This window comes from Choloepus didactylus, chromosome 8, assembly GCF_015220235.1.
Source record: "Choloepus didactylus isolate mChoDid1 chromosome 8, mChoDid1.pri, whole genome shotgun sequence".
In the NCBI taxonomy this organism is placed as follows: Eukaryota; Metazoa; Chordata; class Mammalia; order Pilosa; family Megalonychidae; genus Choloepus; species Choloepus didactylus.
In genome coordinates, this window is record NC_051314.1 from 126,573,205 (window position 1) to 126,597,547 (window position 24,343).

The following is a 24,343-nucleotide window of genomic DNA, read 5'->3' on the forward strand; positions in this document are numbered from 1 at the left end:
CAGTGGAAAGAAAAACTTAAAATTGACAAAACAACTGGAAAAGAGTGGAAAAGATTTAATAAAGAGGGGCAGAGAAGAGCAAAGACTCTCAAGATAGACTTGAGTTGGAAATCTTTGGCAAGGGATCTAACTTCTCTGAGGCTTTTTTTTCCTTATCTACAGTTTGGGTTATTAATTTCTACCTCATAGGTTAGGGATTAAACTATCTGTGGATATAAAAAGCCATGTAAGGGCTCAATAAATGCTCTTTCTCTTCCCTTCCCTTGGTGAGAAGAGGGGAACAAATTTGGGAAAAGGGAAGACATCAAGAAGAGATTGCATGCACAGGGACAGAACATACGGGGTTATTTTTAAGCTGAAAAATGCACCTTGCATTTAAGAGAGAAACAGCCAGCACCCAGGTCACACTTCACAGGGCTGAACACTGGGGGAGACTGCCTGGGCTCCAGGAGCTCGGGACGGATGTGGCCTGGGTCTCAGCGAGGAGCAGCCCCTCCCCAGAGGTAGAGCAGGACGCTGGCTTAGTGTTCTCGAAGGCTCCAATGAGCCATCAGGTGTCCTAACAAACATCAGCATCAAAGTTTCTTTCCCCTTGGGAACATAGAAAAACAATTTTTTGTCATGGTCATAAAATAAGGTGGGGAGGTATTCTTTATTCCTGCCCCCCGCCCACCCCCCACATTACAAAACATCGAAGTCAAACCACTTCCACCTGTTCTTATGCTAGTCTATGGCCTCCTTCCTTTTTGGGAGATTGTGGAGTCAGGAAGGTGACAGTCATTCCCACCTGCATCCTCTACTGTAGAGCTTTTAAAGCATTTTTCATATGGTGTCTCAGTGGATATCTGCAATTACTCAATGAGGTTGAAGGTCATCCTCATTTAAACGTGACACCAACTTGCCGGGGCCGGTTGTTCAGGCACAGAGCACCCAGCCAATGGGATGTGTGGGGCTGGAATTCTCCTCATGCTCACTCAAAAGCTGGAAGCCCTGGAGCCTCTTTCCAACCCTCTTTCTAGTCCACTGCAAGACTGGCAGTGACCCTGCCTCGGACAGAAACTTTCTGGGCTTTGTTTCTTCAGCTACCATATAGGATTAATGTCAGAATCCTTATGCTAGAGGGATCGTGCATTTTTAAGCCCATTACCCCCTTTTTTTTTCCTCAACTGGATTGGGAATCAGGAAATGATGGTGATAATAAGGAGTATAGCTAATATTTACTATGAATATTTAGTAAGTGCCAGGAGCTGTTCCAAGCACTTGATATGTATTAATTCATCAACTCTCCTAACAATCTTATGATGTAGGGTCTAATATTATTCCCATGTTAAGATCTGGTTTCTAATTGTGGCACTGCCTCGCTATCGACAGTGATTTTGGACAAGTCCTGGCAGGAAAGAGGTGACTCACTCACGTGGGTCATTGAAGTTTAAGGGGAATCAACAGGGGTTGGGGAGGTATCCGGGGGTCGGCAGCAGTGGCCAGGCTGGTAGCACACGAGGCCCAAAGGGGCAAGTGGAGGGAGTGGTTCCAGTGCCCAGAGAGTGCTGTGGCAGAACCATTCGTGTAGAAGGGAACCTCCTGACTAGAGTGGAGCAGCCACTGCCAGCCCAGGGCTTTGCAGCCAAAGAGCTGGGCCACTGTCTTCATCTTCCACCTGCCCATTTCCTGCTGGTGACTCCCATTGGCCAAACCCAAAACCAGAGCACTGGGGGATCCTGGTCGATTCTATCTACAGAGGTCAGCCCCCCAGGGCACAGATCAGGGGAGAAGGTGGAGAGCAGGGCTGCAGCTCCACACAGACTCCTTTGTAATAACACGTTTAATCCCAGAGCTCCTTTAGGAATTATGTTTTTATGTCAATATTATGTGATGCCAAAATGAGTTTAAGTAAAAATGTTTTATTTTAGGTTGACAGATTATTAGATATTTTGCTATAAAGCTCACATACAATATTTTATAATCATTATACATAAAGATAATTCTGTCCCTTTCCTTTTTAAGAATTCTGGCAAATGTTGTTTGTGTTATCACATTAAATTATATAGGGAAGGCAAGATGTTCCAACAAATACATTTTTAAATAGCATAGTATATCATCTTTGGTTTGGGTGATGATGTATATACAAACTTAGAATAAAATTTATCATCATATTATAGCCTCAAAAATAGATGAAAAAGCACTTTCATGACCTGAAGTTTGCTGTGTTTGTGGTTTGAGCTAAAATTATAATTGGTCTGTTATCTAATATTTATCTTTCTTTTCTAAACAATGAGCTAAAAGAGAAGATTTAAGGCTACTATTACAAGGACTTCTTTTTGGATTGCACATGGTAGATGGAGACAATCTTATTTTTCAAAGAAGAAAAGTCAATTGAATGTAATTATTACTATGTTATTATAACTGCCTGCCCCCACCCTTGCCCCCTTCTGCTTAGCTCTGGTTTGGAGTTAATAGGGTTATCTTGATATGCGATATAATAATTTTTCAGTCATATGCAATGTATGGATCTGTGTGCATATCATTTAGAGAAACAACCAGCATTCTTTCTTACCGCTTGTGTTAGTTTTCTGGGGCTGCCATAGTGAAGCATCACAAACTGGGTGGCTTAAAACAACAGAATTTTATTCTTTCACAGTTCTGGAAGCCAGAGGTTGTTGACAACTTAAACCCCAGTACCCAAGAATGTGGTCTTATTTAGAGATAGGATCTTTGTAGAAGTAAATAATTAAGTTAAGATGAGGCCATATGGGGTTAGGGTGGGCCCTAAATCCCAGATGACTGGTGTCCATAAAGAAGAGAGACAGAGCCTCACGGGGAGCAGGCCACGTGACAATGGTGACAGATATTGGGGGGATGCAGCTACGAGTTAAGAACACCAAGGATGCCGCAAACACCAGAAGCTAAGACACGAGGAACAATCCTCCCCTGGAGCCTTCAGAGAGGGCACGGCCCTGCCCATACCTTAATTTCATGGGGCACCAAGAGACCTGCAAACCACATATTCACCTACCAAAGTTTGAATATCGGCTCTGCAGTCTGAGGGCTTCGTCAGCTTTGGCAAGATATTTAACTTCACCAAAGTTCATCCCATTCCATTCTAGGGCTGCACACAGGCTTGTGAATTTTGTGCCTTGTCCATAGGTGCCTGGCTGAGGGTTGAGTGGCAGCTGATATACAGACCACGCTCAGCTCTCCAAGCCTTGTGCTCTGATGCAGGGCTATGTATGCCCAGAGGAAGGACCTTTTCACATGGCGCCATTTGCTTGCCAAGACCTGTAGCCCCTTACAGGATTCTTGTGAGGATTATGAGATAATGCATACAGAGCATTCAACAGAGAACTCAGGAATAGGCTATTTTAGTTCACTGTGAGGTCTGTCTCCTCCTGGCTGGGGAAGCATGGCTGGTAACCAAGGCCCACCTACCCACCAAAGTGATTGTACAAGGGGCCAAAAAGCAAGCAACCTCTGACCTAGGGTCAGAACTCACCTTTAGTGTTTCTCCTGGATTCCAGTGTTGATCTTGCCAACTCTCTGGCTTTCTAGATCCTGATTTCTGCCTGCCTTGTTTTTTTTCTTTTTTTTTCTTTTGCTTTAAACTTACTTTCCTAGCTCTGATTCCTGCACACCTAACTTTTCGACATACTACCCACATCTCCTTTCTCTACCTGACCCTGGACTTGGTATCTTGCTCCTCTGGTCCTCTCGGTCTTGGGTCCTGTTTGCATCTCTGAATATGTGGTTTGCAGGTCTCTTGGTGCCCCATGCCATCCCTGCTCTGGCTCCTGGTCCCAGCCCTGCATCCCGTCAGCCTGGCTCTGAAGCACCCCTTGCTTCATATGACGGTTTCTTTATCTGGAAACCTTAAAATACAGGGCTTGGTAGGGAAGAGGGGGCTGCAGAGGAGTATGCTGTAAACTTCAGGTTCTCTGATTCCAGATAACACTTTTCCTTCTGGAACTTCTGAGCAGTTCCCATCCCCTTTGCATCGTATCTCCTGATACCAGGACATGAACTGAGCTTCATTTTCCCAGCTCTGCCATCCTGATCTTTGCCCTTTCTTTACTGCACTTTCTGAACTTGCCCCATGTTAGCAAAATCTTCTGTTCCAGAAGGAGTCTTCTCTTGGCCTCCCTGGAAAGACCAAGGACTGGGAACCTTTCTCCTTCTCCTGCCTCCCACTGTTGATCCGAGGAGCTAGTTACTGTGTCTGCTGGCCTGTGCCCTGCAGAGGGGAAGGCAGCCTCATTCTTGCTGTCTACTTTGGCATAGGGGTGAGAAGCCAGCTTTGTTCCAGAACCAGTTGGGAGAAGCTATTGACCCAGGAATGAGTTCTGACTCTTGATTGCCAGGCCAGGGGTTAGAAGGCAAGTGCTGGGCAGTGGGGTCAGGGAGAGGACTGGGGCCTGGGTGGGTGGGGGGAGTCTGGAATCTGGCCTTCTGTGAACATGAGTCCTTTCTCACGTGTACGTCTGTACTCACTGGAGAGAAGGACAGTTTGCTTCAGGTCCTGGAGTTTCTGGTTCCTGAGAAAAGAACCTGACTAGCGCCATTATTTTATAAATATGAAGTACCTCTGTACACAGAATGTTTGGAAGCCCTTCTGATTTAACTCTTTTCCTGGGTCTCTTTTCTAACAACTCTCTGCCTCTGCCGTCTGCCCATGGAGGGAAGAGGAAGGCAAAAACTCCCTGGGGTGGGGGTGGGTGAGTGGGGAGGGGGTATTAGGCAGTGGAGGGGATTAGGCCTATGGAAATTCCCATCAGCCAGAAGGGAAGATAAGCCTTTCCAGTGAGGGAAGATTGCTGAAAGGAGAGGACCAGAAGGGTAGGAGTTGAGACGTGATTGTTCTGGCCCCTCCCTATCTTGGGTCCCAAATGCTCTGCAGCAGGAGGTGGTAGCAAGGGGGCTAGAAGCATTTAGATGTTTGGGGGTGAATCCTAGTGCACAAGGCTTTCACTTCACATCTTCAGGTGTAGACTCAGAAAATCACAGGTTCTTTAGAGAAGCCCAGGGTCAGACAGGATGCCAGAGGGGCTGATTGGGAATGGCTGAGGGGCGTGGCCAGATACTGAAATAGTGCAGGTGTGGTTGCCATACCAGCCTGGCCACACCTGAGTGGATGTCACCCAACACTGGGACCAACCTGAGCTGCAGAGACCCATGCGGGGCTCCCAGGAGTGGACCAGGAAATTTCTAGGGGCAGCCTGTGGGCCAGAGGCTCCCTCCCTTCTTCTACTGCAAGGATGCAGGTGCTTTCTGCACCCACAGGCCACCTTGTAAAGGGGATGGGGGAGAGGGAGTCTCCTTGAGGGAGGAGAGGCCATTCTGATAGGGCGCTCATACCTTGACTTGACTATTTATCCCCAAGAGACTGTTTTTAAAAACCTGAAGAGTCTAAGTTACCTTTAGCCATTTTGCACATCTAAATCTAACTTTAATCCTAACAGTGACTTTTAACTTGCATTGTGAGGTTTTGCAAGCATTAAATAAAATAACATGAATAAAGCACTTGGCATCTGGAAGATGCTGAGAACTGTTGCATTTTTTCCCTCTCAGTGTGGATTCCTTAGCAACCGTAGTCCATGCATGTTACTTCAAAGGGCTGAGGGTGCAGGAAAAGACCGTTTATGCTTTTGAGTTGAAAATCCATGTTGGACCTATTTCATGTTTAAATCCTAAGACACACCTCTGCTGGCTGGCCCTGGCGTCCTGTGAAGTTGGGGATTTCCAGGCTGTCTGCTAGAGAACCAACCAGGGGGAGCCTTTAAGGCTCAGCTCTTTCTTGCCGGCCCTTCTTCTCCTGCTGAGGGCACCCTAATCTGTTTACCTTTAATCCCTCTCCTGAGGGGCTGGGAAAGCCTGACGGCTTTTTTGTGGGTCCAGGAAGTTAGGTGCTGTGCCTGCCATCCAGTCGGGCTGCTGGGGGTTTGGCAGGAGTTGAGAGCGGGAGCTGTCCCCTCCGGCTGAGAGGCTGGCTCCTGGGAACACGCCCTGCTGACACGTCAGCTCCGCAAGAATCATCTGCTCGACTTCTGGGAGCCTGAGAATAGTGCAGGTGTCCCTTGGCCTCCACCACCACCTTGGGCTGTCCTGCTGAGGGCGGTCCTTGCAATTCAGGGCTGGCTGCCTTGTCCCGGGTCGCACGTTAGCTCAGAGGAAAGCTCCTTCCGGGTCTGGTGACAGACGGAGCCTGAATGGTATGTGTTCCTGACACGGATCAAACGTGGCCTGGCCTGCAGGCAGGGGAGCAGCCAGGGTGGCCTCCAGGAAATCCTGCTGCCTGCAGATTATAGCACAGATGGCACTTTATAAAACCCTTTTTATTGAAGTATCATATGCATATAGAAAGGTGTATACATGGCAAATATAGAGCTTGCTAAATTTTCAAAAACTGATCTTCGCCTAACTAACTATCACCCAGATCAATGAGAAAACTCATCAGCACCGAGCAGCCCTCTCCCCCAGGCCCCTGCTCCCTTCCAGGCACTATCCCCCTGGAAGGTTAAATGCTTCCATGACTTCTAACACAGTAATTATTTTATTTGCTTTTGAACTTTATATGAATGGAATAATACATTTTATATTCTTTTGTGTATGGTTTCTTTGGGACAACATTATGTTTGTGAGATTTGTCTAAGTTGTGTATAGTTGTAGTGTGTTCATTCTCATTGTCAGATAATATTCCATTGAATGAATATCACAATGCATTTATCCATTCTATTGTTTATGGGCATTTGGGGCTGTTACAAAGAGTGCTGCTTGGAACATTCTCATATGTGTCCCTTGGCGCACACATATGCATTTGTCTTGGGTGTATATGTACCTTGGAGCCGATTTGCTGGGTCGTAGGGGATGCCTGTACTTAGCTCTAGCAGACACTGCCAAGCAGTTTGCCAAAGTGGGTGGACCTGCTTGCCTTCCCAGTGGCTCTATGTGAGAGTTCAGGTTTCTCTACATTTTCGCCAATTCTTGGTATTTTCCCTCTTTTTCATTTTTGCCAATCAGCTGGGTATGTGGAGGTATTGCATTATGCTTTAATTTGTATTTCCTACCCTTTCCTTTAAGAAGTAAAAGCTTTGTAGCTCCATAAAGCTTCTGGGGCAATACAGTTGTTTTCCTGGAAGAAGTGACACTACTCCATTTTGTCACCAGTAGGTTTTAATTGATCAGATTGGCTCCTTAAGCACAAGCCTAGGAAGTGATGGGAGAAAAGATTTGTAAGGGGTATGGGTGGGGACAATGATTAGGGAAGCCTGGGTGAATGCCTCAGCTGGGATGCTCTGGTGATACAGCTTCTGAGCTGCGAAAAGCCTGGGAATGGGGCAGGCAGGTGGCAGAGGTGGGCAGCTACGTGCAGTCCTTCTCTAGCTCAGTGAATTTTCCCTGGGCATGTCCCCTGCCCAAACATTTCCCTTTCCTTCGGTACATTGCTCCTGGAATATAAGGTGGAGGTTAAAAGCTGGACTCTCAAGTTAAATGCCCCAGGGTCAAATCTTGTCTTTGCTTCTTATTAGCTGTGTGATCTTAGTTTAGTTGATCTTTTTGTACATCAGTTTCCGTATCTATTATTTGAGGGTAAAAGCATTACATCATAGGGTTGTGAGGCTAAAAAAATGAGATGAAATTTGTGGTGTTCTTAGAATAGGGCCTGGTCAATAATAAGCCCTCATTAAAGGCCAGTAGCTACTGTGCTGTTGTGATACTGGCAAGAGCACTAGACATGAAGGGGTCAGAATACAAGAGATCAGATTCCCGCTCTGCGTGCATGAACCAAGTAACTTTGCACAAGTCTACCCAGGGAGCTTCAGGTTTCATCTCTGGAAAAGCTTCTTTGAGAATTAAAAGGGAAGTTAAACAAGACAATCAAGGTGAACACACCTAGGACAAGGTTTGTCCTACGGTTTGTGTTTATTATATTTTGTCTCTCTCCTGTCTTCCTTCTTCCCCTCTCTTTTTCCAGAGATGGGTAATGCATGAGAACCCATGAAAAGATGGCTAACATCATTGCATGGTTATGGCTATATAGGAATGCTGGTGATATCCCTTTTATCATTCCTGATACTGGTAATCTGTAGCTTATCTTTTATATTCTTGGTCAGTCTGGCAAAAAGTTAATCAATTTTATGGATCTGTTTCAAACAGCCAGCTTTTGATTTTCTCGATCGGTTTTCTGTTTTGAATTTCGTTGATTTCCGTTTTCATTTTTATTATTTCCTTCCTTCTGCTTACTTTGGGTTGACTTTGCTCTTCTTTCTCTTCTTTTTCTAATTACTTAAATGCAAGATTAAGACCATTCATTCAGAACTTTCCTGTTTTTTAATACAATATTCAATGCTATAAATTTCCCTCTAAACATGGCTTTAATGGCACACCATAAATTTTTATGTCATTTTAATTTACATTCGATTGAAAATATTTTGTTTCCTTTTTTATTTCTTTTTTGACCTGTGTTATTTAATTTTCAAATATTTGGGACTTTTCCACACATATTTCTGTTGTTGATTTTTAATGTAATTCTGTTGTGCTCAGGGAACATATTTTTATTATTTCAATCCTTTTAAATTTGTTGAGATTTGTTTTATGGCTCAGAATATGGTCTGTCTTATAAATGTCTATTGAAAAAAATGTTTTCTGCTGTTGTTTGGTGGGGTGGTCTGTAAATGTCAACTAGGTCAAATTGTTGCTAGTGCCTTCTGTATCCTTATTGATTTTATGTCTATGTGTTCTCTCAATTACTAACATCTCTAATTTATACTTAAGGATTTGCTTATTTTTCCTTTCAGTTCTATCAATTTTTACTTTATGTATTTTGAAGTTGTGCTATTAGGTGCAAACACATTTAAGATTATTAGACTTCCTGATGAATTGACCACTTCATCATTACATAATGTCTCTCAATTCCAGGTAGTGTTTATTCTTCTGAAGTTTACTTTGTCAGCTTTATTTTGATTAGTGTTTGCATGGTATATTTCCTTCCAACCCTTTACTTTTGTTCTATATACAACTTTATATTTAAGGTGGTTTTCTTGTAAACAGTATATGGTTGGGTCTTACTTTCTTTTCTAATCTGACAATCTCTGACAGCTTCTAGACCATTTATATTTAATGCAATCATTGATACATATGAATTTAAAATCACAGTCTTTTTGTTTGTTTTCTATTAGTCTCATCTTTTCTTTGTTCCTGTTTTTCCTGTTTCTGCCCTCTTGTGAATTGAGTATATTTTATGATTCCATTTTATCTCCGCTATTGACTAATTAGTTACACCCTTTTAAGAATTATCTTAGTGGTCACTCTAGGGTTTACAAAATACATCTTGAACTCATCACATTCTGCTTTCAGAAAATAGTATACCGCTCTCTATATAGGGTAAGAACCTTAAAACAGTGTACTTCAATTTCCTTTCTCGTGTGTCTGATAATTCCAACATCTGGGTCAACTGTGATTTAGTTGATTGCCTTATTTCTTGAATTCCTCCCCTTGAAAAAAATGTAGCCCGTAATTTTTAATTGAATGCTGAATATTGTGAGTGAAAGGATGGTAGAACATGAGTTAAACAGTGTTTATGTCTGGAAATAGGCATGCCCCTTCCGTCAGATCATTAATGTGGGGATTGAGCTGATCATGTCAGAGGTTGAGCTGGGTTTGGATTTTATTGTTGCTAGAGTCACTTTCAGGGTACCACAGACTTCAGATTCCCTCATCAGTGGGCTGCCATTACCCTGTGCTTTGTTTGGCACTGGAGTGTTGAAAATTTGTTATCCTTCTCCCTTTTCCACTCTCAGCTCTCCATTGTCCTTGCCTGCCTGTGCCACGGAGGCGGTCTCTCTCCGTGCTCCTGCCCTTCCCCTATGAGCAGACTGCCATTTCTTTCTACTCAGTGCCAGGCTTGAGATGGGGTTTGCTGGGGAGGGAGTTTGGTTCTCTAGTGCACAGCCTTAGGCAGGCCCTGTTTGCCTGGGTCTCAGGGAGGGAGTCTTCTCAGCATTCCTTCTTGCCCCTCAGATATACTCCTGCCCCTGGAATCAAACTCTGTCTTTTATCTGCATGAATTCTTGGGTGGGAGGGAGGTTCCTGCCCTCCTTCAGTGGTAATAGACTTTAATTTGTGATTTTGCAAGCTAAAGTACCAAGTGAGTTTCTTGACCCTCCACGAGGAGCAGATGGTCGATATGCAACCCCTGTGTTCTGGTTTGCTAATGCTGCCGTTAAGCAAAGTACCAGAAATGGATTGGCTTTTATAAAGAGGGTTTATTTGGTTACAAAGTTACAGTCTTCAGTACAGTCAAAGTTACATAAAGTGTTCAAGGTAAAGGGGTACCTTCATTGAAAGATGGCCAGTGGCGTCTGGAAAACCTCTGTTAGCCGGGAAGGCACATGGCTGGCATCTGCTCCAGAGTTCTGGTTTCAGAATGGTTTTCTCCTGGGACGTTCCTCTCTAGGCTTCAGCTTCTCTCCAGAATGTCACTCTCAGTTGCTCTTGGGGCGTTTGTCCTCTCTTAGCTTCTCCAGAGCAAAACTCTGCTTTCAAAGGCTGTCTCCAAAATGTCTCTGTAAGCTTCAGCTCCTCTCTCAGCTTCCGTGTGTTCTTTAAAGTGTCCCTCTTGGCCGTAGCAAGCTCGCTCCTTCTGTCTGAGCTTCCATAGTGCTCCAGTGAACTAATCAAGGCCCATGCTGAATGTGTGGGGCCACGCCTCCATGGAAATTATCCAATCAGAGTCATCACCTACAGTTGGGTGGGTCACATCTCCATGGAAACACTCAAAGAATTACAATCTAATCAACACTAAAACGTCTGCCCACACAAGATTGCATCAAAGATAATGGTGTTCTGGGGGACATAGTACATGCAAACTGGCACACCTTCCAATGGCTCCAGAACCAGTGCGTCTTAGCCTAGGACCCAGGGTTGGGTTCCTTCCCTCAGTTGCTTAAGGCCTGGGACATGGGTGGGCTTTCAGGCCTGTGTACCACTAGGGCGCTCCTTCTGCTCTCCTGCCCTGCTCATTATTTTCCTCTTGAGCCCCAGGTGGAGGCCCATGGAGAAGAGCTTGGGAATGAATGCCAGTTCCTCTGGGTCTGGAGCACCCAGTTAGTCTAAACTGTCATGCCATGCTTGGCCTTGCAAATTTTAAAACATTTTATTAACTTTCTTCTTACTCGCTTTTCTTTTTTCTGGTGACTGCCTCTCCCTCCCATGTTCTGTCAAAAGTAAAACTGTTCACGAGTCCCCTTTCCTGGGAGGAGCTCGTCATTTTGTTTGTTTGTTTGTTTATTTATGGAATTCAGTTCACTTGTTATCTTGCAACATTAGCTCTCTGATGGACTCCAGAAAAGTTATGATTTCATAGATTTTCTAGATTTCTCTTGTAGCTATCTATATCCTAAGTGGAAGCAGGACTTCCAGTAGTAGAGAAATAGATTCTAATCACTGTTTTCCTTACTGTTTAGTCCTTCCATCAAAGAGTGGGCTGATCTGCCATCTCCCCCTTGTGTTTTATGTGGGAGGCTCTTGAGAAATGAAGTGTATGGCTCCTTTGTAGATTGTATTTTTCTTATCAAGCATCCCTAATCAATAATAATCTAAGGGTGAAATCCTTTTTTAGAGGTTTGGTGTGATAGCTTACCAAGTTTATGAACTTGAGATCAAGAAGATATGGGTTATTAAAGTTTTTAAAAAAGAAATCACTTTTTATTATAAAAGTAATTCATTGCCAAAATAGATAATTTGAAAAGCACAGAAGATAAAAATAAACAAATAAAACTGCTCTAGTCCCATCATCTAAAGAAACCATTAAATGTTTTATTGCATTTCTTCTAGTCTTTTTTTCTATGACTGTATGTATGTTTGCTTGTGTACACAAGTGTACATGTCCCAATATATGTTCTGTGTATTTTGTTTAAATAAGGTAGTTCAAAAGAGGTGTGTTTTCCTGTGGGTTGAAAACAGTGGCACTCATAAAATGATGAGGTGCTATTTGTGTTTGCCTGGTAAAGATGCCAGAATTTATGGCATTATTTTTGTAGCTTGCTGTTAGAGCTGGATTCCTCCTTACAGTTATTTATTCTATTCCACACGAATGTCCAAGATGGGCATGTATATATTATTCCAGTGAAATTCACTTCATTTCAGAAAAGACCACTTGTTGATTCCTCGTGCTGAGCCCCACCCACCCCACATTCATTTATGCTGATTCGTTGTTAGGTTTAGAACAAATAAGGAAAGCATATGATGTTCTTAATATGTGTTTTATTTTATTTTGTTCATTTTTTTCCCAGAAAGTATTTTGGAGAAAAAATTGGACTGTATTTTGCCTGGCTAGGATTATATACATCATTTCTCATCCCGTCTTCTGTAATCGGGGTGATCGTGTTTCTTTATGGATGTGCAACAATTGAAGAAGATATTCCCAGGTAAGAAAAGGGCTCAGTTACTATATATTAGTTGTTTGGAGTTTGCCCCCAGTTTTAAGTACATTTCACACGCCTCTTTCCAAAGCCCTTACCCCCTATTCTTTCCCTTCCCTTACCACACATATCTTCCCTCCAGAGGCAGGTGTGGGAGCTCCAGCTTCTGGGAATGGCTTCAGAGCCTTGCTGGATGTGGGCAACTTCCTTTTCTAGTCAAGTTCTTCTCCAGGGCTGGGTCTGATGTGGGCAGGTGAATAACACCTGTTGTAAAAAATCATGTCTGAGAAATGATTTTTCCCTCAACTTCATGACTTTTTTCTCTGGTTTCCCATAAGACTCAAGGGAGGGGAGAGTGAGAGCGGGTAGATATCACATGTCTGCAGGGCCCAAACACTGTTGGGGTAAGATGCTGTGAGGCTGTCCATAGATGCAGGCAGCTCTGGAACTGAGGATGGCTCAGCCTGAGGTTCAGGAAGTCAGAAGCTGCAGGGAATGGCAGGCCCCATCGTGGAGCTCTTGGAGAAGCAAGAGAGGGAACAGGGATGGCCAGAATGGGAAGGAGAGAACCTAAGAAGCAAACAAGCACTTAATAATAGCTTCTTTTCAGACTGACAGTGCTTCATGTTAGCTGTGTGATTGGATGCTTCACTCTTTGAGTCTTAGTTCCTCTGCTATAAAATGGTAATAACAACACCTACCTCACGGGTTGTTGTGAGGATTAAAGGACATGTTGTCTGACACATAACTGATTGCTGAATGAATCAACATGTGGAAATAGAGTGCAAGGGACAAAGAGACACTTAACTAATACGCAGATCTCTTGCCATCTTCAGAATTGTCCTGGCAGATGTAAGTGTGGTTAGCATATTTTCATACTCTTCTGTTTGCAAGTGACAGAACTGCAACTTGAACTAGCTTAAGCAAAAAAGGGAATTTATTATAAGGGTTCTGGGGTATCCCAGGGAACCCAAATGGTAAGCATGTGGCTGGCCTAAGGAACACTGTAACTAGAGACTCCATTTATTTCCTATCTGTGATTCTTTCTAATATTTATTGACTTCACTGCAGATTTTCTTCGACTGGATATAAACACTGTTTCTGGTAGCTCATGGGTGCTCTATCTTCGGGCTTTATACACAATTGGTACCAAATGAGAAAGTCCTATTGGCTCAACTCAGCTTTGGTGGGCACCCTGGACCACTCAGTCAAGCCCATGGGGCAGGGCCACGCTGTGCCAACATGGTGTTCTCTCACTAGCCAGGTGGCTGAGGATACTGGACAGATTATGGGTGCCCGTATTAGCATTTGGGCTAGTAGTGGGAAAAATGATGGCCCTCCTGAAGAAGGGCCAACGGCTGTGATTTTCTCAGGAAAAGATGTTCTCCAGAGACCAGGTGGCTCATCCTGTCACTGTGTCAATCTATAGAAATGTTCTTGCAAATCAGATAAACTGGAGATGGCATTGTCTCCTGCCAATCTTTAGAATAATGCTAAATGTCTTCATGCAAGACACAAGGGTTTGGATATTTTTGTGTGCAAAACTCCAGTATCATTTGTCAAGTGTTATGGACTGGGAGTTCTGGGGCCTTTATCACAAGAGATAGATTGTGTGAGGTTCTGCCTTCCCCAAGCCATCTAGCATGAGGGAGGAACTAACACTTATCAAGTACCTACCTTGGGCCAGGCATGGTCCTAAGTGGTTTTTATATATTACTTTCCTTGATCCTATAAGAAATCAAAGCTGCAGGTTCTGTAAATAGGTATTGTTATTCCTATTAATGGGGAAACTGAGGCTAAGTGGGGTCACATAGCTTGCCCAAGTTTATATAATTATTATCAGGGTTGGGATTTGAGCCCTGTTGCCTCCTGCTCCAAAGTCTTTGCCTTTTTCCAGTAAGCTATGAAGTCTTCCCAGGGGCTCATAGCCTCCCCAACCCAGTAGCTTCACCTGGGATTGCCTGGGCACTTTCTCATGAAACGTGCCTCTGCTGTTTTCCTTGCCCAGTGTGATCCCTTAAGAGCTGGGCCTCAGATTGATCAACACAGTGGAAAACCCCAAACTGTGCATAGAAAACCACTGCTGGTGGAATGGGAAGGGTGCCAGTGTGCTGGTTTCCATCAGGGCTTACAAGACGTGCCCTGGTTCCCCACGTGGGAGTGCATGGGAGGGTGACCACTGCAGCGGGAAATTACCATGGTCTACATGTGTTGCAAAGATCAGTGTCTACACAGGCATGCACACCACACAGTCACACACATTCACATATGTGCAGGTCTACATACACATGAAATGTGGCAGTTACCATTGTAGATGCAGCTTGTCATGTGTGAGGGTGTGTGTTGTTTTGCGAACTATGGAGAGTGACCCAATGGCAGCTGATGGAATCACTTTAATTTTAAAAATGAACCAGAATAAGATAGGATAGGAGAGAATGAATTAAATATTAGTATCCACCACAGGTAGGAAGGATTAGTACTGTTTCATGAAACTTTACTTCAGTTATACAGGTGTGTTTGTGGGAGGAAGGCATGTACTATTTGCATACTGGAATATGATGTAAAATGTGTTATTTTTTTACCTTGGGTCACACTTAAAAATTTGAAATTGTTATAAAATGGAAATTTTTATTGTCAGTTTTTCAACCCTCAGGAGAGGGTTGGCTAATCAGGAAGATATAAATAACACTCAAAAAATAGATGTTTTATGTGTATTTTTTTAAAGAACTGCTCTTTAATCACTTCCATCAAAAGACCAACTCCTATGGGCCTGATGCGAAGCATGCAAAGTATCACTCCTCATCAACAAAGAAATATTCTCTAAATCCCAATATTGAATCTAAACAAATTCATACTCCATAAGAGTTTAAGTGTATCACCCACTCCTAAGCATGATTAAAAACTTGCACTATTCCTGGGGTTGTCTTAGACATTGCTAATTTTGGCATCAAGCCTGGAACTTACTATTTATGCATCACTTTATAAAACATTTTATTTTGGAAAAATTATAGATTCACAGGAAGTTGTAAAGATAGTACAGAGAGGCCCAGTGTACCTTCCATCCAGATCCTCCAGTGGCTAAATCTTACATAACTAGTACAGTACCAAAACTGGGAAATTGACATTGGTTGTATGGAACTTTAAATGGCACCTTTTTTGCTAATAGCTTTAATATGTGAGACTGAAGCAAGGCTTGTAAGTAATAATTCATGTGTGCACCATATATCTATAGAACTTTACTTACCAAAGGATGGGTTTTGTTTGTTAGGCACCTGCTTACATGGGTAATGAAGACTGGAGGAATTTTTTTTAAAAAAGCTGATGAATCTAGACCATATTGCTCAAAAATATTTGGAGGCACTTACAGCAAATGTTCTGTTGGAATTTCTGGAATAATCAGTTCATGGCACCTTCTCCCATTGTTTCTGCCAACCTCTGTCATGATTCAACTGATTTATCAGGCTGTTTATCAAGCCTCTTAGGCTTTGTAGAGAAAATGATTGCTTGAAGAAAGATACCATTATATTTATAACCATAGTTACTTCTAAGTAGAAATTTGTAGAATTGTTAAATACATTTCAGTTCTACATGGGCTTCCCTCATCTATCAACTTGTTTAGTGGCTGCCATTCCCGGGAAATACAAAGTCATTTTAAAGTCATCCTGAAGCAGGATGTCTCCAGAAATTTAACGTCTTGCAGCAAGTGCAACAACAAAAACCCACACTCTCCAATATGTATGAAGATTCTGACTTCGAATTAAAATGATTTGGGGAGTTCCTATGCTACAGTGGCTGCCATTTTTTAAATGGTTGATGGTTGAGTGTACTCTAATTTAAAAACCAGAATTTACACAGCACTGGTGTCTCAAAGTGCTTTATACCAAGTAGATTGCTAATAGTTTCTTCATTCCTGATCTTTAGCATTGACTACGTTTGACTAGGATTATCCCTCTCCCAGTCTCTGAGTATAAAGAAAACAACCTGAATGACAAAATGCAGACCCTAGCACACATACTTGAAGGACAGCACTGAGGAGCTAATATGTAGTTAAGCACGGCTTAAAAGCAAGAGCTTTTTACTAGAATTTATGCAGACAGGTCGTTTTTGGATGTGAATCTGTTTTCTAAGAAAGTATTCTCCTCTCTGAAAGTAGCAGCTCCCTCTCAACTACACGGCGAACACGTGTCTGACCCCGAAGACTCAAAGTAAATCTTGTTCTCCAGTTACTAATTAGTACATACCCAGGTGGAAATAGCACAGCTGAACTTATTAAGATATGACTATTTAGTATTTTCGATGGGACTGAGTCATTTTTATTGACACTTGCCAATGGAGAGCTCAGCAGCGAGTCAGTGGAGGAATCAGCATTTATCCTTAGAGACCAGAGTTTCCATTCTCTCATGCAGAAGACCTTTCTCTGCTGTGGATGCAACAGTTCATTAAAAACAGAAGCCTGAAAGCTGGTATGCAGTAAACCTCCCAATCTTTGACTTCTTAATGAAGGAGGAATAGACCCAGGCATCCCTCTGAATATCTAAGCATTTGATGGAGGACACAGGTTGCTTAGCAACCCTGGGCAGCGGACAGCCACTTGTCAGCCGTGCTCTGTAGCGCCCTCTGCTGCCTCTCAGTAGAAAACACTGCTGTGGCTCTCAGCCCAGGATCCCCTGCCTCCCCATCACTGTGTCTCCAGCTGCTCTGTGAGAACAGCCAATATTTCATTTTCATGAAATCTTGAGTTCTCCACCCTTTCCCCCAGAACCACTAGCTTAAACATTCACCCTGGGGAATATTACACACCAGATTGATGATTTCATTCATTTTCCTACCAGTATATGGTGTGGAGGGATCTTGGGAAAACCATTTCAGGCTGGCAGATTTTTGGTTCTTAATTGCAAGCATTCACGTGGGCCTAAATTTATCAAATCCACATAGCCCCTAATGAATGAATGGAATTCCAAATATACACATCAGTCTATTAAAATAGAATATACTAAGAACAGGTTACATGCTTCTCTCTCCTTGGAAGACTTTACCCTACTCTTTCATAATCCCTAATTCCATTTCATGGTTTTGATAATTCTGATTAGCCTGGGGTTATGAATCTCCATTCTATAAGTAGTCATGCAGCTAATGCATACAGAAAAGGCATTCCAGCCCAGGCTGGATTCCCTTCTTCTTCCCATGGCTTCTTCTAGAGGTGCCGCAGCTATACGCTCACACTTGCTTCACCTTGTGCCTGGTATCACACATTTCATTGTGGCCAGTCTCACAGGGACTGTGAGAAGACACAAGAAGACAGCTTGTGCTTGAAAAATGGACTGGTGATTTATTAACAATCATCGATGTTCCACCAATCTCATAGACTCAAGACATTTAGAAGGAACTCCATAAGGCATCATTCAGTGCACAACGTCTCCTACAGACGGTCACTAACCTTCTTTTGGGGAATCTCTAGGGGCAGGGAGTTCCATAACTCAGAAGGTGGCCCATCTGTTTTTGTTTTTTTTTTTTTTTTTTTGCAAGTTTCAAATGTTCTTTATTATTTTTTTTTATTAAATTCAGTTTTATTGAAATACATTCACACACCATGCAATCATCCATGGTATACAATCCACTGTCCACAGTACGATAACATAGTTATGCGTTCATCACCACAATCTATCTCTGAACATTTTCCTTACATCAGAAAGAACCAGAACAAGAATAAAAAATAAAAGTGAAAAAAGAACACCCAAATCATCCCCCCATCCCACCCCATTTGTCCTTTAGTTTTTATCCCCATTTTTCTACTCATCCATACACTAGATAAAGGGGGTGTGATCCACAAGGTCTTCACAATCACACTGTCACCCCTTGTAATCTACATTATTATATAATTGTCTTTAGGAGTCCAGACTGCTGGGTTGGAGTTTGGTAGTTTCAGGTATTTACTTCTAGCTATTCCAATACATTAAAACCTAAGAGGTGTTATCTATATAGTGCATAAGAATGTCCACCAGAGTGACCTCTCGACTCCATTTGAAATCTCTCAGCCACTGAAACTATTTCGTCTCATTTTGCATCCCCCTTTTGGTCAAGAAGATACTCTCAGTCCCACGATGCCGGGTCCACATTCATCCCCGGGAGTCATATTCTGCATTGCCAGGGAGATTTACAACCCTGGGAGTCGGGTCCCACGTAGTGGGGAGGGCAGCGAGTTTACCTGTCAAGATGGCTCAGTTAGAGAGAGAGAGGGCCACATCTGAGCAACAAAGAGGTACTCAGGGGGAGACTCTTAGGCACAACTACATGCAAGTTTAGACTCTCCTTTGCGGTAACGAGCTTCATAAGGGCAAGTCCCATGATCGAGGGCTCAGCACATCAAACCGCCAGTCCCAATGTTTGTGACAACATCAACACCAGTCCAGGTGAGGATGTCCAACACATCCACACCTTCCCCAAGATCCTCAGGGCTGGGGAGGGGGAGGCTGTAAATATATTTTTTATTATCTGCCCAAATTACTCTGGGATGTGTCACTATTTCCTCCAGCCTATACTAACCTACCGTATCTCACTTCCTATTCAAAGTTCCATGCAATTGTGGTGTTTGAACAAATTGACTGTAGAGTTGTACCGTTTAGAAAATTTAGATCCTGTACCAAGTAGATATCTCTTCCCTTGGTCACACACAGAAGTTGAAGTTTTAAAACACAATCAGTTTCAACCTTTACCCTTTGGCTTGGCTTGCCCTGGTCTTAACCAGACCTGCTTCATTCATATCACTAATTGAAGTCTGGGCTCTTTTTCAGCCTTTTTTTTTTTTTTTTGACAGTGGCTGTATGCACTAATACTGACATTCATATCTGCCGAGCTCTAGCTCTGAGTTTCAGGTGTCTCAGAGATATGCATTGTTCCAGAGACCAATCAGGTTATACGCTAGGGGATCAGCATCTCAAAGTTTAGAGATAGGCCTTACAATTCAGGGATAGAGTTAACTGCTGTAAGAGCTTACAATCTAGGGACTATTACAATTATTATGTCCATGTTAGGCTATGTTCTAAGATTCAATTCTGAGTTTACACATTATAGTTAGTCCATATTGGTGAGGCATCATCCCTCTCACCATGTTTTCTCCAACACTTTTACTCCTATATATATTTTTTCCTACAATTTTATAGAGTTATATTCACATACCATACATTTATCCACAGTGTACAATCAGTTTTTCTTGGTATCATCATAAAGTTGTACATTTATCACCACAATCAGCACTTGAACATATTGATTACTACAAGAAAAGTTGTTTTTGTTTTTTTTTTTTTAGCAATAAGAAAAGAATGATAAAAAGAAAAATAACATGTCATACAATACAATATACTAGTAAGGGCAGCCCATCTATTTTTGAACAAAATAAAGTCATATTTTCAAGGTGAAGAGTCCAATTCCAACCTCTTTACCACTCCTCACTTAAGAAGTTGATAAGTTCAGCCATGGAATTTGGAGATGGGAGATGTTTTGGGGGTGATGTGCTTGGAATGGGTCCCACTTGAGCTCCGCCTGACCCAGCAGCCTCTGTCTACTGCAGCAAAGAGATGTGTGACCAGCAGAATGTCTTCACCATGTGTCCCCTGTGTGACAAGTCTTGTGATTACTGGAACCTCAGCTCGGCCTGTGGGACGGCGCGGGCCAGCCATCTGTTTGACAATCCTGCTACGGTCTTCTTTTCTGTCTTCATGGCTGTGTGGGGTAAGTGTCATCCTGAGGTTTTTATGGGTGGTACTTTTAAATGGGTCCAAGAACCAACCTCTAAGGGTCCTATCCTTCTATTTAGTTATAATCCTGTTTTGTCCTTCTATCCCAAGAAGTATTTGGGGGACAACTGACTTCTCTTTACTCATAAATGTGAACAGAAATAGAAACATCCTCCATGGCTTTATCAGTTTTCTCTGGTAATGGTAATGTTGAACTTGGACTAGCCTCATGCATGATTTATTCAGAATTTGAGCCAATGCATGTTTTGAAAGTCCCTAGTATTCTCATCAAGCACCTCCAAGTATGTTTATTTAATCATGTGAAGTCATAGATATCACCTGGCCTGACACTCAGAGAGGTGGAGGGAGCACCATAGTCACAGAGTTAGCCAGACATAAAGGTGAGCTGGCTCCTGGTCTCCTCAATCCAGCTCAAGGCTGTTTGCAGAACACCATAAGTGTAGACTGGAGTGGTTTTATTTAATGCCGGAGTAGTGTTTCAATATTCCTACCAAAGGCATTTGTGAAGGAAAGAACAAATAGTTCCGTTCATTTTCTTCTTCCTCCCTTCCCCCCAGAGATTAGGGTAGTAAAACTTTCTCTGAGCCATGGCTATCCGACCATAAACATGCACACGCACACACACACACACACACACACACACACACACACACACACTCATTCCTATTCTCACAAACTGGAATAACAACTCTGAGATAACTGAGCATTTCTAAGAAGACACACCCACCTGTGCTAAGAAAGGGACCAGGTCACCATGTTTCAGCCCACCTTGAGTAGCCACCTGCTTTTTCCTCTCCCCTTTTCCTCATCACTCGATGTGCTGACCCTCAGCTCTCATTGCACCACAGACCGGCAGGACCACCATGCTGCTGCAGAGGCTGCTTGATTTATCGCTGGCTCCATGGGGCCTGGAGGACATGCCAGGATGGGGCCATGAGTCACACGTCTCTGCAAGTGCTGGGAGGACTGGAACACAACCTTCCTCCATTCCCTGTAGGGACCTCTGCTTGGGTGGAGAAAGAACGCGACTGGAGAAATTCCCATATTGCTAGGCCATCAAGGAGACTCTCCGGAGGACACTAGTCTCAGGGAGAGCAGCCACTCCCTGGGATCCATGGGCAGCAGTCAGCCCATCCAGAGTTGGAGCAGGGAATCAGGGGAAGTGGAGCTTGTGGCCATATAGCTCTGCAGTTGTTCACAGGAGGGGTCAGTGGAACAAACTGAAGTTGGGGCTTGTTGCCTGGGAAGCCAGAAGCAGCTCTGTGTCCCCTTGCCAAGCTGGGGCAACTTGCGATTACTCCAAAGTCCACTTGAACTGATTTGGAACCCAGAATACACATTATTTTTAAAAAAATATATTACAATCCTAATTCCCATTAACTTGTCTTGCAGGTTTCACCATCATTGAGTAGCTGAAGCTTAATAGCTCTGGGGCCATGATCCCTTATGAACTTCTCTGGGACGCATAATCTCTTGTTGTACAGACTTGGTTTTCTAATTGTATTTTCCCAGTTTCAGGTCCCAACAACTGCCTCTTCTCTTTCCTCAATAGCTCCAGTGAACAGATACCTCCCACCCCTTCTAAGAGCCTCCATAATTTATTACCGCATCTCTGTTCCTTTCATAGAGCAGTGCAGGGAAAGTGTGAAGGGGTGGGGCAGTGTCAGAGCTTGCATAGGGTAGGGTTTGGTTTTGTTCTTTTAACAGCCTTGCTGTGTTTTATGTGATTGTGTATTTGGTTATGGCAGCCAAGAGCCCCAAGGCGTGATTGCCTACAAATTACAGTGAAAAATAATAGTAATGCCTCTCATTATCATGATTATTATGATTAGCACTGCTGTGCCAGGTGGGCCAGGGCCGGGGCCTACCTGAGATAAGGCTGGGAAGAAGCACATTGTTGGGAGAGACAGACTTGGGCTGCTGGTGGCAGTGGGAGTGGGCATTGTGGAGATGGGCTGGGGGTGTGTGGGGGTGTGTGTGCATGGAAGACACCAACCAGCAGGACCTGAGTCCATCAGAATCCTCTGGGCCAGCTGCCCTGTGGTTCTGGTTTCAATTTCCAGGGAACTTTGGGGTCAAGAAAGCCAGTGATATCCCTTTGAAAAGGGAGATGAAGAGGCAGGGTTTTTGGACTCCTCTGATTAGTAGTTAAGGATAATGGCTTCAGGGTCAGGCGGTCCTAAATGTGCAGCATGGTTCTGCCCCTTACCAGCTGTGGCGCCCATGGCAAGTCATTGTGAACCCAGCTCTGCCTTCCTCAAGTCAGGGCTCTTAATCAAGGTGCCATGTTACCTTGGGGACCTCACTGAATCTGTAAAACGGGTGAAATAACCTACCCCGTGGTGTTCTTGTGACGTGTAAATGAGATATACGTGCAAAACATGTAGCATTGTGCCTGGTACGCGGAGAGCTCCCAGGAACTGGGAGCTGCTCTTTGTCATTATAACTACTCCCCCCAGCCCTCGTGACTTTTTTTCCATGACATTCTTGCTCCTCTTATCTATTCCCATGGTCTATCTTCTTTCCTTCATGAAGACCCTAGCTGGAAACTATTCTCTGAGCCCTGCTGTAGAAGGAGCCTCCTCAGGCACCGTAAAGAGCAGTAGGAGAAGAGGGGCCTTTCCCCCTGTTCTCAGAGCATCCCAAGCCCAGCGCCAGTGCTGGGGGGCTGGGAGGTTGGGGGGTCAGATGCATGTGCAGGAAAAAGCCTCAGAAGCCAAGGGAGAAACACATACAAAACAGTGTGCCTCATTTTGGCTCAAGGAAAGCAAATGCCGCTTGAAGTGACTGCATGCTCAATGAGTCTGTGGGGACTGTTTATGCTCAGTTCTGAGCTGTGTCTGAGGCAAACATCGGCAGCCAGCAGCCAGGCTAGGCCCAGGAAGCCTTTGCAGTCCTGTTCTACAGGGCAGAGCTGACATGGCAGCCAACAGTCCAGCACATTATGCAACAGTGAAGTGCTCTGGGGCTGTCCCAGCTCTCATCAGAGTGATGTAGATGTGTAGGTGGCCTCGGGCTGTCGGGTCCTGTCTCTTCCCAGAGTACCAGGATCATAAGGCTAGTAGGATTGTAGTGGGCACCTGTGGGGAACTTCCTGATTTTATGGAAGAGGTGGGACTTGAACTAGGGCAGCAAAGGCTGAGGGTAGAAATGTGTGGATGGAATAGGAGAGGAGGACAATTTGCACAAGTTGGGGATGGAAGGACAGTGAGCAGATGATCTCAGCAGCAAAGCAGGTGTGAGGTGTGTATTGACAAATGGGAGTAGATTTAGACAGATGAGCCTGGCCAGATAGACAAGTGCCCAATATCCTGAGAGAGAAACTTAGATGAAAAGGAGCCATTGGAAGTTTAGGCAGGTGAGTGCTGGCATCCTCCCTTTCCTACCCCTTCTTCACTGTTCTTCAAAACTCAGCTCAGATGCCTTGCCTGGCAGCTATCACTCCTTCTGCATGCCCACAGCTTTTTATCTGTGTCATTCTGACGGCTCTGATTACTTTATGCCTTGCATCGTGGTTATGTACACTCACTCTTTCCTCATAGTCTGTAAACAACTTGAAAGCAAAATCCACATCTCTCCCACAATGTCTAGTTTGTACATTGCCCATACCTTAGTTGGGGTTAATTTTTTGCAAGATTAGAAATTCACTCCAGCTTGCTCAAATAGCAAGGGCTTTATTAAAAGAAAGCAAGAGGCACGCTCGAGGATGTAGGAAATGAAATCAAGCCGGGCCTCTTGGGAACTGGTGCTGGAGGATCTATCAGAAACCACAGCCCTGCCTCCTTCTTTCAGGTGCTGCATGGGTCCTCTCACCCCTGCTTCTCTTTGCATTGCTTGGTTTCAGTTTGCAAAATAGAGACTCTGACTGTTCCGTAGCAGGCTCTGGATCAGGTGTCCAACCCTGGGTGGGTGTAGGGGGCGGTGTCAGGTTCTTTCTGGGACATTTTGGTGGGGCAGGCAAATTGACTGACATGGATTTATGGTAGGCATTCAACAGATATTTGCTAAACAAATGGAAAAATGAGCAGATGCTACTGACGGGAGATTGTTCTCTCAGCAGCAGGTGGATTGGGTTAAAAGGCTGAGACTCTTGAGTCGGGTAGAATTGTTAGGAGACTATTATGTAACCTCATATTGAGATGATCAGGGCCCAAAAAGGAAAGTGGTGCTGGGGGAAGA

At 43.8% G+C, this 24,343-nt stretch overlaps 1 protein-coding gene across 1 annotated transcript in view; it reads left to right on the top strand.

Moving 5' to 3' along the window:
- ANO2 (anoctamin 2) overlaps positions 1-24,343 on the top strand; it is a 295,498-nt gene that overhangs the window by 130,792 nt on the left and 140,363 nt on the right. Inside the window, exons 10-11 of the mRNA XM_037846197.1 lie at positions 12,282-12,416; positions 19,978-20,138. Coding sequence (XP_037702125.1) covers positions 12,282-12,416; positions 19,978-20,138 — 296 coding nt within the window. The remainder of the gene's footprint in view (positions 1-12,281; positions 12,417-19,977; positions 20,139-24,343) is intronic.